Genomic DNA, 15664 nt, shown 5'->3' with positions numbered 1-15664 from the left:
TTTCTCGTTTTTTTTATTTGGCCGGCGCAGACACGATGGGCTGAATGGCCTCTTTCTGTGCCCTAACTGTTCTGCGAGCGCGCGTGGAGCGTAAACGCAGTTTGCCCGGTGGGGCCGAATGGCTCCTGTGTCACATAATCCAATATCCGGCATTGAAGGATAGATATCAATCCGCAGTGAGTCAACTTTCGAACCGTTACCTAAAAGTTTTTTTTTAAAATTAAAAAAAAAATAAAATCTCCATTGAGAGGCAAAATGTTGGATTAATTGACCAATGTGATTTGCGGATTAAAATAAAAGATGGCGCTGCCGAAACCCGGGATCGAACCAGGGACCTTTAGATCTTCAGTCTAACGCTCTCCCAACTGAGCTATTTCGGCGCCTTGCTCCACATTCCAGATTCGGGGACCAAGTGCGCGGGGCTGAGCGTCATTCCGGCTGCTCGGCCCCGGCATCTGTGTGGGGTGTGGGGGGGGTGTGTGTGTGTGTGTGTGTGGGGTGGGGGTGTGGGGATGTGGGGGGGGGTGTCCCTTATCGTTTTCAAATCCCATCTCTGCTTTCAGGCCGATTGAAAACATTCGTCCCATTTCAGTCACCTCACAGCGCCCGCCGCCACCGCGTTGCCGTCGATCCGTTTTCTAGACGTTTCTAAAACCTCTGCTTCGCCAGTTGGTCTCTGTGGCGCAATCGGTTAGCGCGTTCGGCTGTTAACCGAAAGGTTGGTGGTTCGAGCCCACCCAGGGACGAACGCTCCCTTTTTTTTCCCCCCCCCCTCCTTGCTTCGAAAAAACTCTTCATGCAACTACTTGATTTGCCATTTTGCGCAGGAAGAGAAAAGGGCAACGAACCAAAATAAAAAAAATGGGGCCGAGGTGACCTCCCCCTTGTTATAAATGCATTGTTTTAGGAGTCTTTTTTTTCCCCAATTGCCTGTGACCCGGACCCGATTGTGAGCAGCTCCCGGGTGGAGGGAGACCATTCGGCGCTGCACCAGGTTCCGGTCAAGATGGCGTCGCTGGGGGGTAAGTTGCGTTGTTGGTTGAACGGCGGTTTGCGGTTCCGCAGCGGTGCGGATACAGGCGGGAGAGGGGAAGATGATCGTAGATAGTGCGCTCGGGAGATGGGAGGGTGTCGGGTTCCCATTCCTGGCTAAAGGACAGAAACCTGTCGGCCTCTCCTGACCTTTCCTCCTTGACAGTGTTGGGCTTTCGGGTTGCATAACTGTGCTCCAACTATTAAACAATTCATTCGGAAGAAGGGTCATGCGACCCAGATTAAAAAGGACGGTAGCAACATGGGGTACAGAATTGGCTGGAGATGGAGAGGAGTGGTTAATGGATGTTTTTCAGGCCGGAGGAAGGTTTATAGTGGGGTTCCCTTGTTCTTCCTGATATACATTAGTGACCTAAACGTTGGTGTACGGGGCACAGTTTCATTGTTTGAGGATGGTACAGAACTCAGAAGCATTGTGCACTGTGAGGGGGATAGTGTCGCACTTCAAAAGGACATAAACAAGTTGGTGGAATGGGCGGGCAGATAACAGATGAAGTTCAATGCAGAGAAATGTGAAGTGATTCATTTTGATAGAAAGAACGTGGAGAGTCAGTATAATGTAGGGGGTACAACTCTAACGCTAAGGAGCAGAGGGACTTATGTGCATAAATCAGTGAAGGTGGCAGGACAGGTTGAGAGAATGGTTCACAAGGCATACAGTATCCTGGGTTTTCCTAATAGGGGCATAAGGCACAAGAGCAGAAGGTTATGCTAAACTATAATAAGTTGCTAGTTCAGCTTCAGCTGGAGTATTGCATCCTGTTCTGGCCACTGCGCTTTAGGAAGGGTATGAAGGCATTAGAGAGGGTGCAGAAAAGATTCATGAGAATGGTTCCTGGGACAAGGAACGTCAGTTATGAAGATAGATTGGAGAAGTTAGGACTCTTTTCGTTAGGGAAAAGAAGCCGGAGAAGAAATTATATTCACATGCATTCAAAATCATGTGGGGTCTGGACAGAGTAGATAGGGAGAAACTGTTTCCACTCGCGAAAGGATTGAGAACAAGAGGACACAGGTTTAAAGTAATTAGAAAAGAAGCAATAGTGATGTGAGGAAAACCTTTTTCACACAACAAGTATTTAGGGCCTATAGAGCTCTGCCTGGGAGTGTGGCGGAGGCAGGTTTAATTGAAGCATTCAAAAGGGACTTAGATTCTTATCTGAAAAGAGAGAATGTGCAGGGTTACAGGGAGAATAGAACTAGGCGAGTTGCTCATTCAGAGAGCTGGTGCTGATGTGATGGGCCAAATGGCCTCCTCCTGTGCCATACCGATTCTGTGATCTGTCTACTGGAGCAATCCAAAAATCTCTCAAGACTCAGCAGACCAGGCAGCACCTATGGAAAGAACATAAGTCACAAGTGTAGGTTTTGAACCAGTCTATATTGTGCATTGTATGTTTTGCCAGTCTGTAACTTGTTCTCATGTTTGGCATTCAGACGTACTGACCCTTGTTCTGCTATTAACACATTCTGCTATCTGACCTTTATGCCACTATTAACATCCACCTTAGATTTTACTTAACAGTATCATTACCACTCCCTTGTGTCCATGACATTTAATCTTTCCTGAGCTCCAACCTATCTCTGACCTTCTATTTTACCGCACCTGCTCAACCCACTCTCTTCAACAGTATAAAACCCATCACATTTCTACCCCTCTTCAACTCTGAAGAAGTCAAATGAACTCGAAAGGTAAACTTGTTTCTCTGTCCACAGATGCTATCAGACCTGCTGAGTTCTTCCAGCATTTCCTGTTTTTTATCTCAGATTTCCAGCATCTGCAGTATTTTTTGGGGTTTTGAACCCTTCCTCAGATATTGCTGTTTTTATTGACAGCACTGGTGTGTTTTGCACTTTGTCCAAAATTAATCCCACTGTATCCCTATGCTCTCCCCATAGCCCCATGTCGTTCTCTGCCTCCAATATTTATCCAGCTTACCTTTAAAAGATGCTAAGTTCTCTGCATCAGTGCAGTGAAATGAGACTGAATAGATAATTGTATCAGAGAGCATCGGCACGCTGGGGCAACTGACCTGCCCCTGTCCTGTAAGATTCTATGATTATGTCACGCATATTGACCTGTCCACTCTTTCCACAATGTTGGTTATGCCTTGGTCCCTGTGGGGCTAGATAGATACGTTTCATTTTTTCTTACATCCAGACTAGACTACTCTAAGGCTTCCCATCTTGCACCCACCAAACTTGAATCGTCCAAAACACTATTGACAGTGTCCTCTTTTGCACCAAATCCCATTCATCTATTGTTGCTGTGCTTGTTAATCTCTGTTGACTTTTGGTACATAAACATCGTAATTTTAACATTCTAATGTTTGCATCCAAATTCATCCATAGTCTCTTCTATCTCTGTAACCTCCTGAGAACTCTGCATTCCACGTATCTGACATTCCATGCAGTCCTGACTTCCTTCATCCCACCATTGAAGATCGTGTCTCCGCACTAAACTCTGGAATTTTCTCCAGAAACAACATCTTCTCCTTTAAGAATCATTTCCTTAAAACCCATCTCTGACCAAGGTTTTGGACACTGGTCGTTTGATTTGATATTAGTTTTTATCTGATTATACTCCTGTGAAACATCTTGGGATGTTTTGCTAAGTGGACTGCAGTGATTCAGGAAGGTGGCTGACCACTACCACCTTCTCAGGGGCAACTAGGGATGGATGATAATTGCTGGCCTTGCTAGTGAAGCCCACATCCTGAACATGAATTTAAAAAGTATATAAATACAAGTTGTTTATTTTCTCAGTAAAAATTTGGGCAATGTTTTAAAGTGGAAACCTAACTTTGAATTTGTAATAGCTATTATTTTCTAAAGTTTAGTTTAATCTTATGAATTATGAAATACATATTAGGTGTGTAATATTTTACTTTGTAAATTTGCAATTCTTTTGCAGATGTATAAAAAAAGTGGTGTACACTTTGAACATTTCCTTGATATATATTAAATGACTTAGATTTGGGCGTACAGGGCACAATTTCGAAATTTGCAGATTACACGAAACTTGAAAATATAATGAACTGTGAAGAGGATAGTGATAGACTTTGAGGACATAGGCTGGTGGAATAAGAGGGCACATGGCAGATGAAATTTAATGCACGTAAGTGCAAAGTGATATAATTTGGTAGAAAGCACAAGGAGAGACAATATAAAGGCTACAATTCTAAAGGAGGTGTAGGAACAGAAACTTGGGTCTACATGTGCACAAATCATTGAAGGTGGCAGATTGAGAAATCGGTTAAAAAGCCATATGGGATACTGGGATTTATTAATAGGGGTATAGAGTGTAAAAGAAAGGAAGTTTTAGTGAACTTTATAATACACTAGTTTGGCCTCAGCTGGAATATTGTGTCCAATTCTGGGCACTGCACTTTAGGAAGGATGTGATATTTGAGAGGGCGCAGAAAATATTTTCAATAATGGTTGCAGGGATGAAGAACTTTACTTAAGTATAATAGATTGGAGAAGCTGGAGTTGTTCTCCTTAGAAAAGGGAAGATTGTGAGGAGATTTGACAGAGGTGTTCAAATCCTCTGGGTTACAGACAGAGCAAATAGAGAGAAACTGTTCCCATTGGTGGGAGGGCTGAGAATCAATGGAGACAGATTTAGGTGAATGGCTAAAGAACTAAAATCAGCATGAGGGGAGCCTTGTTTATGCAGCGAGATCTGGAACACGTTCCTCCACTGTCGCTGTGTCAAAATCCTGGAACACTCTCTCTAACAGCATTGTGGGTGTACCTGCATCACAGGGGCTGCAGCTATTCAAGGAGGTGGTTCACCACCACCTTCTCAAGGGCAGTTAGGGGTGGTCAATAAAAACGCTGGTCTAGCCAGCAACACCCACATCCTATGAAAGAATAATAAATTGTCTGAAGGTGTGGTGGAGGCAGATTCAACAGTGGCATTCAAAAGGGAATTGGTTAAGCGCCTGAAGGGAAGAAATTTGCAGGGGTACGGGGAAACGGCAGGAGAGTGGGACTAACTAAATTCCTCTTGCAGAGAGCTGGCACTGGCTTGATGGACTAAATGACCCCCTTCTATGCTGTAACCATTCATGAAACTATGTATAAGGTAAAATAACAGACTTGTAGCCGTTCATATTAATAGTCAAACCTCCATTTATTATGGCTGGATGTTGTGTCCTGGTTCTTGTGTTAAACTGGTAAAAAATGTGTTCTCATAGTTTATCAGGACACCTGAGTTCACTACCAGCTATCTAAACTATATAATGCAATATGAATAAATATTAACAATGCTATTTAATAACAGTAATGGATTGAAATGTACTTCTTGTTTATATTGTTATTACTCAGTTTTCATTTTGTTTTAACTTGCTTTTTGCAGTTCTTCGCCTCGGCAGATTCGTATCCATTGCCTGCAGGTAAGTCCGTAAGCCTCGCGTTATTTTGTAAAAGTAGTTATCTCTGGACTGAAAGGCTGCTGAACGCTGCTTCTTGGGCTGACAAGGGTTGGACAGTAGTGGGATTAGTTCAACTTTAAGCCACAGTGGATGGGAAATGCTGCATAAAGTTAGAAATTTCAGACCCAAATTAAAAAGGTTAGGATTCTAGGTCCGTATCTTGATATCCTTTTAACAGTGTTGATTTTACCTTCCCAGTTGTCAAGAATTTTGTTGGGGCAGGGTGTTGGTATTGACTGTCCTAACTCCTTTCTCCCGTGTTTTGCAAGAGTTTTGTGCTGTCAGTTGCTTCCATTTTGTCCTTTACTTTTCCTCTGTCAGAGTGGCAAGATTGCAGTTGATTTAGTGAAGCTGGTAGGGGCCAAATGGTTTTCAAAGTGCAGCTTGTGTGAGGTAGTTAAAACTGTTATAGTATTTACATAATATCAAAATTGCTCTTCAAAGCTGTGAAAATTGGAGCTAAGACAGTCAGAAAATAGGAACCAGAAATGTTGATTCTGTTTCCCTTTCCACGTTTGCTGCCAGACTTGTTGAGTATTTCCAGCATCTTCTGCTTTTATTTCAGAAAATAAGCATATTTTGAATGAAAATATTAACTCTAAAAGACCCAAGTGAATGAAATGTGTAGATTCGAAACTCATAAATCATTAGCTGCTTGTTATCTTTTGCGCCCTACTTTTAAAAGGTTTAACAAGTATTTAACAAACACTAAAAACTCTTATACAGTATCAGTTACTTTCTGTCGCACTGTGCAAGTGCACCTGTTGTTCCTATTCTAAGATGACCACTACATCAGTCCCTCAAGTAACAGAATGGATAGTGTCAGGTGTGGAATCAGAAGTATGCTGTAGGAGATATATAGTTGGAGTTCTGGGGACTGTTTCATATATGCCAAACAACATGAAGATTAAATGGCACATCCTGAATAATTGACTTGAGTCTATTAGCTTGCTTGGGTCTCCTGCTTTTTTGGATTAAAAAAAATCTAAATTTTTCTCCCAGGACATAGGAAAAAATTTAACAAGGCCTTCTTGTGGAACTTATTGGTTCAAACCTCAGACTATTTCAGCAGCTCTTCTGCCCTATATCTAATCAGATTTCACCTAGTGCAGGAATCTTCAATGCATCTTTCTACTGTGTTTCAACTCTTGTGCTTGTACTCTTATTACCATATGCACTCATCTCTTTCATGTGACTATTTTTAAAAGCAGAAAATCTCCAAATGAGCAAATGTCATAATTGTTGTAATTTTGGATGAAGTTTAACCTTTTAGAATCCAGTTTCTTACAAAAAAGTATGAACCTGCATTTATATGGAAAATTTCAAATGCTCAGGATGATCCACAGTCCTTCATAGCTAACTACTTTTGAAGTGTAATCACTTGTTTAATAGGTAAACAGGGCAGCCAGTTTATCAGAGTAAGATCTCCAAATAGCAGTTAAATGACCGTGCTCCCTGCTTTCACTCTTCTTAAAGTGCTCACTAAAGCCAAAGCTGGATACTGCAGATGCTAGAAATCTGATAAAAGCAGAAAAGGCTGGGAGAACTCAGCAGGTCAGACGGTATCTGTGCAGAAAGAAAGAAACAAAGCTAACATTTCAGGTTCATCAACCTGAAACATAACTCTGCTTCTCTTTCCACAGATGGTGCCTGACCAGCTCAATATTTCCAGCATTTTCTGTTTTTTATCATGTGCTCAATGTTTGAGAATCATCCTGTTTGTGTGTTCCAGGATACTGTGATTTGGATCTTTGTGCTGTGTCACTTATGTTTCCTATGTTTTTACAGCATTCCAAATAACACTTTTGGATAAGTCCTTATTGTATCTCTGCAAAACATCTATTTTGAGATATCGTGATTATTACAATTTAGGAAATATCAATTAAGTAACACCGTGTGCACTTGTTTAATTACTGTCTTTTTATTTTCAGACCCAGTTCTCTCCTTGCTAATCAATCACGATGTCTCCATCAGACCACAGTGACAGAAAATGCAGACAGGTAAATTCAAACATCGTTTCTAAGACTAATCCATCATCTGTCAGGTATATGGTGTAGACCGTATGTCAATCTGGTCAGATTGTAGTGGAAATGGTATTAAGTTGATCACTGTAAGAATAACATAGAATATTACACAATTTGTCAAACGGTCCCCATTACTCTCGCCATCCATGTTTAGCACAGGCAATATTGGGCAAATTGCACTTATTATTGGCCATTACATAGGAGTCAATTATAAAGGCACAGTTTATAACGTATTAAATGCCCTGGCTAAAGGGAGCATACCTTAGTGATGAGATTCTGGATTCATTTGGTAACTATCAGCATTCTGTGGAGTGCAGGTGTGAATAAATGACAAAAGTGACCTACGTACAAGGCAGAATAAGGTGATAATGTGACAAGTATAGAAACAAAAGTTGGGCCCAGAGGAAGCATAAAACGGTTGTAGCAGAGGAGGAGGGAAGCCTGAAGATTCCAGCAAAGAGGCAGCTCCTGTGACCAAGGAATGTGGCAGAAGAAAGGCTAGTAGATCCCAGGAGTGGCCACCACCCCACAGACTTATCTACCACAAGGAGAACCCACCCCAAATACCTGCCCACAACTCCTTCACTTATGGTACAACCATCCTCCCTTACCAGCACCTTTTCAAGAGAAAATGGCAGCATTATTTAAGGTTTAATCACAATCAGGTATTTGTTTTTATTAAAAATGTTCAATTTAATGAAGCCACTTTTTATCAAAACTTGAAATATAAATAGAGTGAGGATTAAAAGCAGGAAATACTGGAAATGCGCAACAGTTCAATCCATGTCCCTTTCAGTTTCGTAGGTGGGTCTCACTTGAAACACGTACAGTGTTTCTGACTGAGCCAAGACTGTAAAACCTGGAACGAGAAAGGCCACTTGGCCCATCATGCCCACTCCTTCTGTAGGCTATGCATGACTACCTCAATCACCCACCCAACCATTCTCTCCCTTTTTATGTGAATTAACTGAATCTGTCCAATCTCCATGAAAATATCTATAACTTCACTGAAAATTTGACATTTTCTGTTTTGGAGCTTTTGTTTAAAATCTAAACGGGACAGGAATTACTTGTTTGCAGTTTATGATCCCCAGCTGAAGTTACCCCTGGATAATTCTGATCCCAGAGTGGAACCCAACTTGACAGATCCTAACTTTTATTTGTTTGTGTAGACACGTGGAGACTAGCTACTGAACAGAGGCATAGGAGTCAGCTGATGAATTTTTAACAAAAGAATAAAACATTTATTCAACAAGAAGAGATGAACTATATTACAATGCTCATTCACCCACAGCTATACCTTTACAGATTTGTAAGGATAACACAAGTTACAAAAGCTATCTTATACTTTAATGTTCATAGTAAATGCATAGTCCATGTAAACCCATGTCACCCTGTGTCAGACATACCACGCTCTGAAACAAAGTAACAGATGTCATCTCAACCAAATGCTATGGATCTCTCCTCAATTCCCCCCTCCGACGTTTGTCACACCATGAGCCGACCAGTCTCACTGAATTCCATCCTTCGCTCTAGGGTTTCCTATCTCCACTCTCCAAAACCTCGCCTTGGAATCTTCTCCCAAACTGACATTTTCTCTCAGGCACCTTCTACAAATTCACCTCCAGGGCTTCGAACTCTCCTGCTGCTGTTCCTCTTCCCTGAGTCATCAACAGGCATTCAAGCTGTCTTTCACGCACTCTCTCTCACCAACTCAGCCTTAACAGTACACCACTGCTTCACATGCCCATAGCACAGAATTACAGACCTTCATTGTCTCTTTGAACCTTCTTGCAAGCTGTTCTCACTTTAAATCTGAAGCTTGGAGCCTTTCTCTCTGCCCCTCACTCTTAACTTCACTGAACAGGACCTTTTCCCAGGTTCCTGTCCTCCCTTTGACTACAAGGCCTCCTTTGGACTTTCCCCTCTTCCACTCTCCTGGATTTTTGGGGTTTTTCTTCGCTTGGGATCTTTTTGTTCTTTTGGGAAATCTGCAGTTCCCTTTCCCAGCGTCCAGTCTCTCTGGGGTCCTGGCTTCAACTGAACTTAAAACTGCTGTTTCTTTAGTTCTGTGTGTATGTCTGTGGGAGGAACCTGCCTTTCTGGCCCCCCTGTTGCTAGGAAACGGCCAGCTTTCTACTACTGTTGTGTGTTTACTTTTATTTTGTAGGGGTCGTAAACTTCTAATTAGAAATGCAAGCAGCTTTTTAAAGTGAAACTAAAGCTCCATTTGACCTTTCTTGACACACACATACAGAAATACAAATCAAAGTTAAACTTTAAAGCTAAACTCATCCTAACATCCACAAATACAAATATCATTTACTTAAACTATCTCTGTTTCCTAACACAGCTCCATACTAGCAAAACAGACAAGCGCTGCAGTAGCCACCAAGAAGTCTTTTCTTCCCAGCAATAAAGGGGAGTATGTCATCACAAAACTAGATGAACTGATCAATTGGGCCCGACGGGTGAGTGCTGCATTTTCAAAGAGACTGTATTAGTCTGTGTATGTACATGGATAAGCAAGTAATTATAAAAATACATTAACTTATGTTAACTAATTGTGTTTAAGGATGTGGTATCAAATTATTGCTACATTTGGCTATTATGCACTAGAATGTATTTTGGGGACACTTGGAACACCTTTTAATATACCACTTTGCATCATATTCAGTAGTAGTAAAGCCTGTGGCTGCAATTTCTCCCTTTGTCGGTGGTATAGTGCTGCCAGAACGCACCACAGAGCCTCTCCAGCACCTATATAAAGCAGACTTGTCCAACTGTCTGCCAAGTTTGTCAACTGACTTATACTTGTAAAATGCTGTAAAGCTGCTGAGCACTAGTGGGCCTATCAGCAGCAAATGCAGAGAGAAACCAGCCTGTGATTGGACGATTAGCAACAAATAAGGCGGCAAGTTTTGAAGGTAAGTTCTGGGGTGCGAGGCAGCTGGAGCAGTGGGGCCCGGGGAGCCGGAATGGGGCCCACCAGCATCTGTGTTTGTGTGAGAGAGGAGGGGGGTGGGGAGAGAGAGAGTGTGATTCACATTAATTTCTCGGCTGTGTTGGCCTAAGGGTGTGAAACGTGGTTTAGTGTTTGTATTCCCTGCTGGCAGCTTTACAAGGAATTTGCAGCACATAAGCAGGCCATTTGGTCCACCCCATCTATGTTGCTGTTTATGTTTCACATAAGCCTCCGCCCACTCTTCTTGATCACAATATCAGGATATTCTTCAGCTTCTTTCTTTCATGTGTTTATCAAGTTCCTTGAATGTATCTATACTAGAATCATAGAATGGTTACAACATAGAAGGAGGCCATTCAGCACATTGTCTTTGTGCCAGTTCTCTACAACAGTGACTCAGCTAGTCCCGCTTCTCGACCATTTACCTATAGCCCTGTAAATTCTTTTCCCTTCAGATAATTATCCAGTTCCCTTTTGAAAACAGCAACTGAATCTGTCTCCACCACGTGCTCAGGCAGTGCATTCCAGATCCAAACAACTTGTTGCTTAAAGAATTTTTTCTTCATGTTGTTTCTGGTTCTTTTGTTAATTGCCTTAGAGTTCGTGACCTCCTGCTGATGGGAGCAGTTCTTCCCCATTTACACTATCCAGACCCTATATGATTTTGAACATCTCTCACAAATCTCCTCTCAACCTTCTCTAATCCAAGGAATACAGCCCCAGTTTCACCAATTTATCCACATAACTGAAGGCTCTCATCCTCTGAACCACTCTCCTAAATCTTTCTGCATCGTTTCCAAAAGCTTCACATCCTTCCCGTTGAGGCTGAACCAGTGTTTTGTGAAGGTTCATAACTTACTTTTACTCAGTGCCCCTACTTATAAAACCCAGGATTCAGTATAATTTATTAACTACTTTCTCAACCTGCCCTGTCACCTTTAATGTTTTATGCACATGTACACCAAGGTCCCTCTGCTCCTGCATTTCCTTTAGGATTGTACCCTTTATTTTAAGTCACCTCTCCTTGTTCTTCTGACCAAAATGTATCACTTCACACTTCTCTACATTAAACCTCATCTGGCACGTGCCTGCCCATTCCGCCAGCCTGCCTATATCCTCTTGAAGTCTCCTATCCTCCTCCACAGTTCACAATACTTCCGAGTCTTGCATCGTCTTCAAATTTTGAAATTGTGCCCTGTACACCTGGGTCTGGGTTATAAATACAAATCAAGAAAAGCAGTTTTCCCTCTATATACCATCCCCCAGTCAGAAGTAATTCATGTTTTTAATAGGTTTGAATTAAATAATTAAACTGCTGCATAATGAAATTCTAGCTATGCCAAAGACTAATGACTCAAAATACCACATGGTTGGAAATGAAATGCCTACCGGCACTAATATTTTTCACTTAAAAAGCATAGTTTTACTGACGTTTGGGGACTCAAATGAATAATATATAGGAAAACAATGTAATAGTGGATTTTGAAATGATATGGCCAACACGTTCTCTTAAAGCTCCTGCGCCTCAAAATTTGGCACTACACCACTGCCCTTTATCCATATTCTGTTTGCTGTACATGTCACAAAGGCATTTTTAAAATTATTGATTATAAGTGGAAAGCATATGTGTTCAAAAGGATTTTTATTTTGAATGCTTTCAGAGTTCTTTGTGGCCCATGACCTTTGGGCTCGCCTGCTGTGCCGTCGAAATGATGCACATGGCAGCACCTAGGTATGACATGGACAGGTTCGGCATCGTCTTCCGTGCCAGTCCTCGGCAGTCGGACGTTATGATCGTGGCTGGTACTCTCACAAACAAAATGGCTCCAGCCCTTCGCAAGGTAGCCCAATGGTTTTGTGGTTGTGTTTTCTATAGGTTTCATCCTGTAACATAAATTAATAGTAAAAGGCTGCAAATGTGAAGCTAAAACAGAGAAAGCTGGAAACACACAGCAAGTCACCTGGCCAGTATCTGTGGTGAGAACCGTGAGCGTTACGGATCAATCTCCTTCATCAGAACTGTTTTGACTGGTACAGTCCAAAAACATTTTTTACCGCATAGCTGATTGACCTGCTGTGTTCTTAGCCTTTTTCTGTTTTTGTTCCTCTTAAAACAAGTGTTGTCTGAAATTATTTCTATTTTTTTGTGTTTAATAAGCAAAGGATGTCTGAAAATCTGTTGTTTTGCAGGCACAGGTTTTTCTGAAATACTAACCCTGGCATCAGCAGCCTTAATAACAGGAAGAGCCATTTTTAAATTTAGTGAAAAATGTAATGTCTTAAGAGCTGCAATACTGTTACTCAAATGCCAATAATAATGAAAAACAGGACAAAGAAGCATTGCAACAACATTATAAAGGTTTTTAAAAATAAGTTGTTAATTGAATATTTCTCACAAGTACATTGTTAATAAAAGTTTAAATGGAAATGAAGCCAGCCATTTAATTACCAACAAAATGCAGTTGACAGCCGCACATGAGTTGTCATTGAGCCATGTGACTCTGGAGCCGCAGGTGCAGACCTCTGAACTAACCTTTATTAGAAACACTTTGAGTATCATCTGGTGCGATAATAAAGCCAACCAGGAGCCTGTCTGCTCCTACAGCAGTCAGAATGCTATAATTCTCCTCGGTGAGGTGTCTAGGAGTGGCGGGGAGTCCATCAGCCAGTGTTCCTGCCCCTGATCACTTTGGAATGACTGATCCCCTGCTGGAAGCTGTGTCTGGATATTGGTTGAGTCCAAGATTGATCTAGGTTGTGATGCTGCCTATTACATAGAATTTGTAGCACTGAAGCAGGCCATTGTGCCCGAATGGTCTGTGCCACTGCTTTAGGCTACATACGAGCTGCCTCCTCTATTTCATCAATCCCTATCAGCACAATCTTTTGCATACTTCTTCAGATACCAATCTAGCTTCTATATTAAATACCTCAATTCTATTTGCCTCAACCACTCTATATGGTAGCAAGTTCACATTCTTGCCACTCATGGAGTAAAGAAGTTCCTTATTTATTTACGACACCTAGTTTTGGACTGCACGATTGGAAACATCTTCTCCATGCCTATCTTATTGAATCCAGTCATCATTTTAAAGACCTCTATTGGACCATTTCTCAGCCTTCATTTGTCTGGAATAAAAAGAGCCCCAGCCTGTTCGTGGTCAGGTAGCTTCCTAACTCCTAGCTTAGGCTCGCCCTGATGATTGACCACTTCAGCATGTTGCTGCAAGCTGGCAGGTTCCAAAGAAACTGGACTCCAGCAAGGGCTAGCATCGGAAATTTACAAAGGAACGAGCTATTAACATGATGTGAAGGTGAATTCTGTTTTACTTTTATTATTGTACTGTGCAGGTTTATGATCAGATGCCTGAACCTCGCTATGTTGTCTCCATGGGCAGGTGAGCAGGTCACTAAGTTTCACAGCACATTTATTAGTTTGATTACCCATTGAGGGTGAAAATTCTAACAATGATATTGTTCTTACAGCTGTGCAAATGGTGGAGGTTATTACCATTACTCCTATTCCGTGGTGAGGGGCTGTGACAGAATTGTGCCAGTGGATATTTATGTCCCAGGTGAGTGCAGTTATCCAAGGGAAAATTGCCAATTTACCAATGCTAGAGGGTGTACGGTAGCATAGTGGTTATGCTACTGGGCTAGTAATTCAGAGGCCTAGACTCATGATCCAGAAACGTGAGTTCAAATTCCACATGGCAGTTATGGAATTTAAATTCAATTGATTAAATATATCTGGAATTTAAAAACAAAAATGTAGTGTCAGTAATGGTGACCCCAAAACTACCAGATGATAATAAAAACCCACTTGGTTCACCCATGTCCTTTAGGGCAAGAAATGTGCCGTCCTTAACCTAGTCTGGCCTACATGTGACTCCAGACCTACAGCAATGTGGTTGACTCTTAACTGCCTCTTGAAATGGCCTAGCAGGCCATTCAGTTGTATTGAAGAAGGTGGCTGACCACCACCTTCTCGAGGGCAGTTAGGGCTGGGCAATAAATGCTGGCCTTGTAATTAATGCCCTGTGAATTTTTTTTATAGTTTAATTGTTCAGTTAAATATTTGGTACAGTGTGTGTCAGATACTCTGACGCTCTTATCAGTAAGAAAGTAGGGAAATAAAGTCATAAGCTGAACTGGTGCCTATTGAATAGATACAATGAGAAAGATAAAGCAGAGACATGATTCTTTCCCTCACCTCTACCAACCCAGGTCTAACTCAATGGTGGAATAAGGTTAAAAGTTTGTGACTGGCAGAGAAGACTATAGCGTAGGGTGATGGGGGAGGATCAGTTTGTTAGTGGGTGAACTCCCTGAAACCCATCAACCCTGTTGGCTCAGCTGACAAAGTGAGCGTGCAGCTGAGCACCACGCAAACCAGGAGGTTCCAGATTTGATTCGCAATCCCTGTTGTGTTAGCTAATCTCAGTTGGGGTTGTTGCAAATCAACCTTTTGATTGGTGTGGGGAAAATCATGCAGGGCTTCCACTGCTGGCCCTGCGAGTCCTGCTAGAGAGCACGTATTTTCTTGTCAACTGAAGACTGGCTCAACTGTGGTGCTGCTCAGGTGGGGTAACCCGCCAGTGTGAACTCCTCGAGCAGTGTTTCTCGAACTTTTTCATCCACAGATCACTCAAGCAGGGCAAAAGACCCCACAGACCACCCACTGGTCCTGCCCCACCCACTTTCATTTGCCACAGCAAGCAAACTTATCAGAATTAATTGGAAGAATGGCAGTGTGTGTGATGAGACACCAGTGAGGTGATGCCTGGTTCCAAGCTGCAGAGCTTCAATATCCTGTCGGGCTCCACATTCAGCTGGTTCCTCTTCTTTGTTTTCAGTCCCATAATGGTTGAAAATCAGATCTCACAGGTGTATGTTGTAACAGTAACGTAATGTTTCTAAAGCTATATTGTTGTTGATTGTGCCTATGACAACTCGTGCCATGCACGTGGGAACTGGCCTGCTTGTCTGACATCATGGGAATGGTGGGAATGGGAGTTCTAGCCTGTTCTCTCGTATGACCTTGGCCATGGCATTGTGCGCCAGTGATGTATTTTGGACCAGCTCGTGGACGAGCGGTCCATGGACCATGCTTTGAGAACCATTGTACAAGAGGGCTTCTGGTTCCTGTGGAGATAGGAGGAGTCAAGGGGGAAGAAAGTCTT

At 42.1% G+C, this 15664-nt stretch overlaps 1 protein-coding gene and 2 non-coding genes across 4 annotated transcripts in view; 2 read left to right on the top strand and 1 right to left on the bottom strand.

Annotated features, from left to right (window-relative positions):
• Window positions 1–307: 307 nt before the first annotated feature.
• On the bottom strand, window positions 308–380 carry trnaf-gaa (transfer RNA phenylalanine (anticodon GAA)). The gene has a single exon. It is a non-coding gene; the product is annotated as a tRNA-Phe (tRNA).
• Window positions 381–672: 292 nt separating this feature from the next.
• Window positions 673–746, top strand: trnan-guu (transfer RNA asparagine (anticodon GUU)). The gene has a single exon. It is a non-coding gene; the product is annotated as a tRNA-Asn (tRNA).
• Window positions 747–850: 104 nt separating this feature from the next.
• The window catches only part of ndufs7 (NADH:ubiquinone oxidoreductase core subunit S7), a 32802-nt gene continuing 17988 nt past the window's right edge, over window positions 851–15664 (top strand). Inside the window, exons 1-7 of one of the 2 annotated variants that reach the window (XM_078556010.1) lie at window positions 851–1022; window positions 5417–5453; window positions 7424–7492; window positions 9870–9987; window positions 12143–12322; window positions 13833–13879; window positions 13968–14056. In XM_078556010.1, coding sequence (XP_078412136.1) covers window positions 1007–1022; window positions 5417–5453; window positions 7424–7492; window positions 9870–9987; window positions 12143–12322; window positions 13833–13879; window positions 13968–14056 — 556 coding nt within the window. In that variant the 5' untranslated portion in view covers window positions 851–1006. The remainder of the gene's footprint in view (window positions 1023–5416; window positions 5454–7423; window positions 7493–9869; window positions 9988–12142; window positions 12323–13832; window positions 13880–13967; window positions 14057–15664) is intronic. The other variant, XM_078556009.1, reaches the window with a different exon arrangement.

The sequence above is a fragment of the Cetorhinus maximus genome, chromosome 13 (genome assembly GCF_964194155.1).
Source record: "Cetorhinus maximus chromosome 13, sCetMax3.hap1.1, whole genome shotgun sequence".
NCBI lineage: Eukaryota > Metazoa > Chordata > Chondrichthyes > Lamniformes > Cetorhinidae > Cetorhinus > Cetorhinus maximus.
This window is presented reverse-complemented; position numbering and strand designations above follow the sequence as displayed.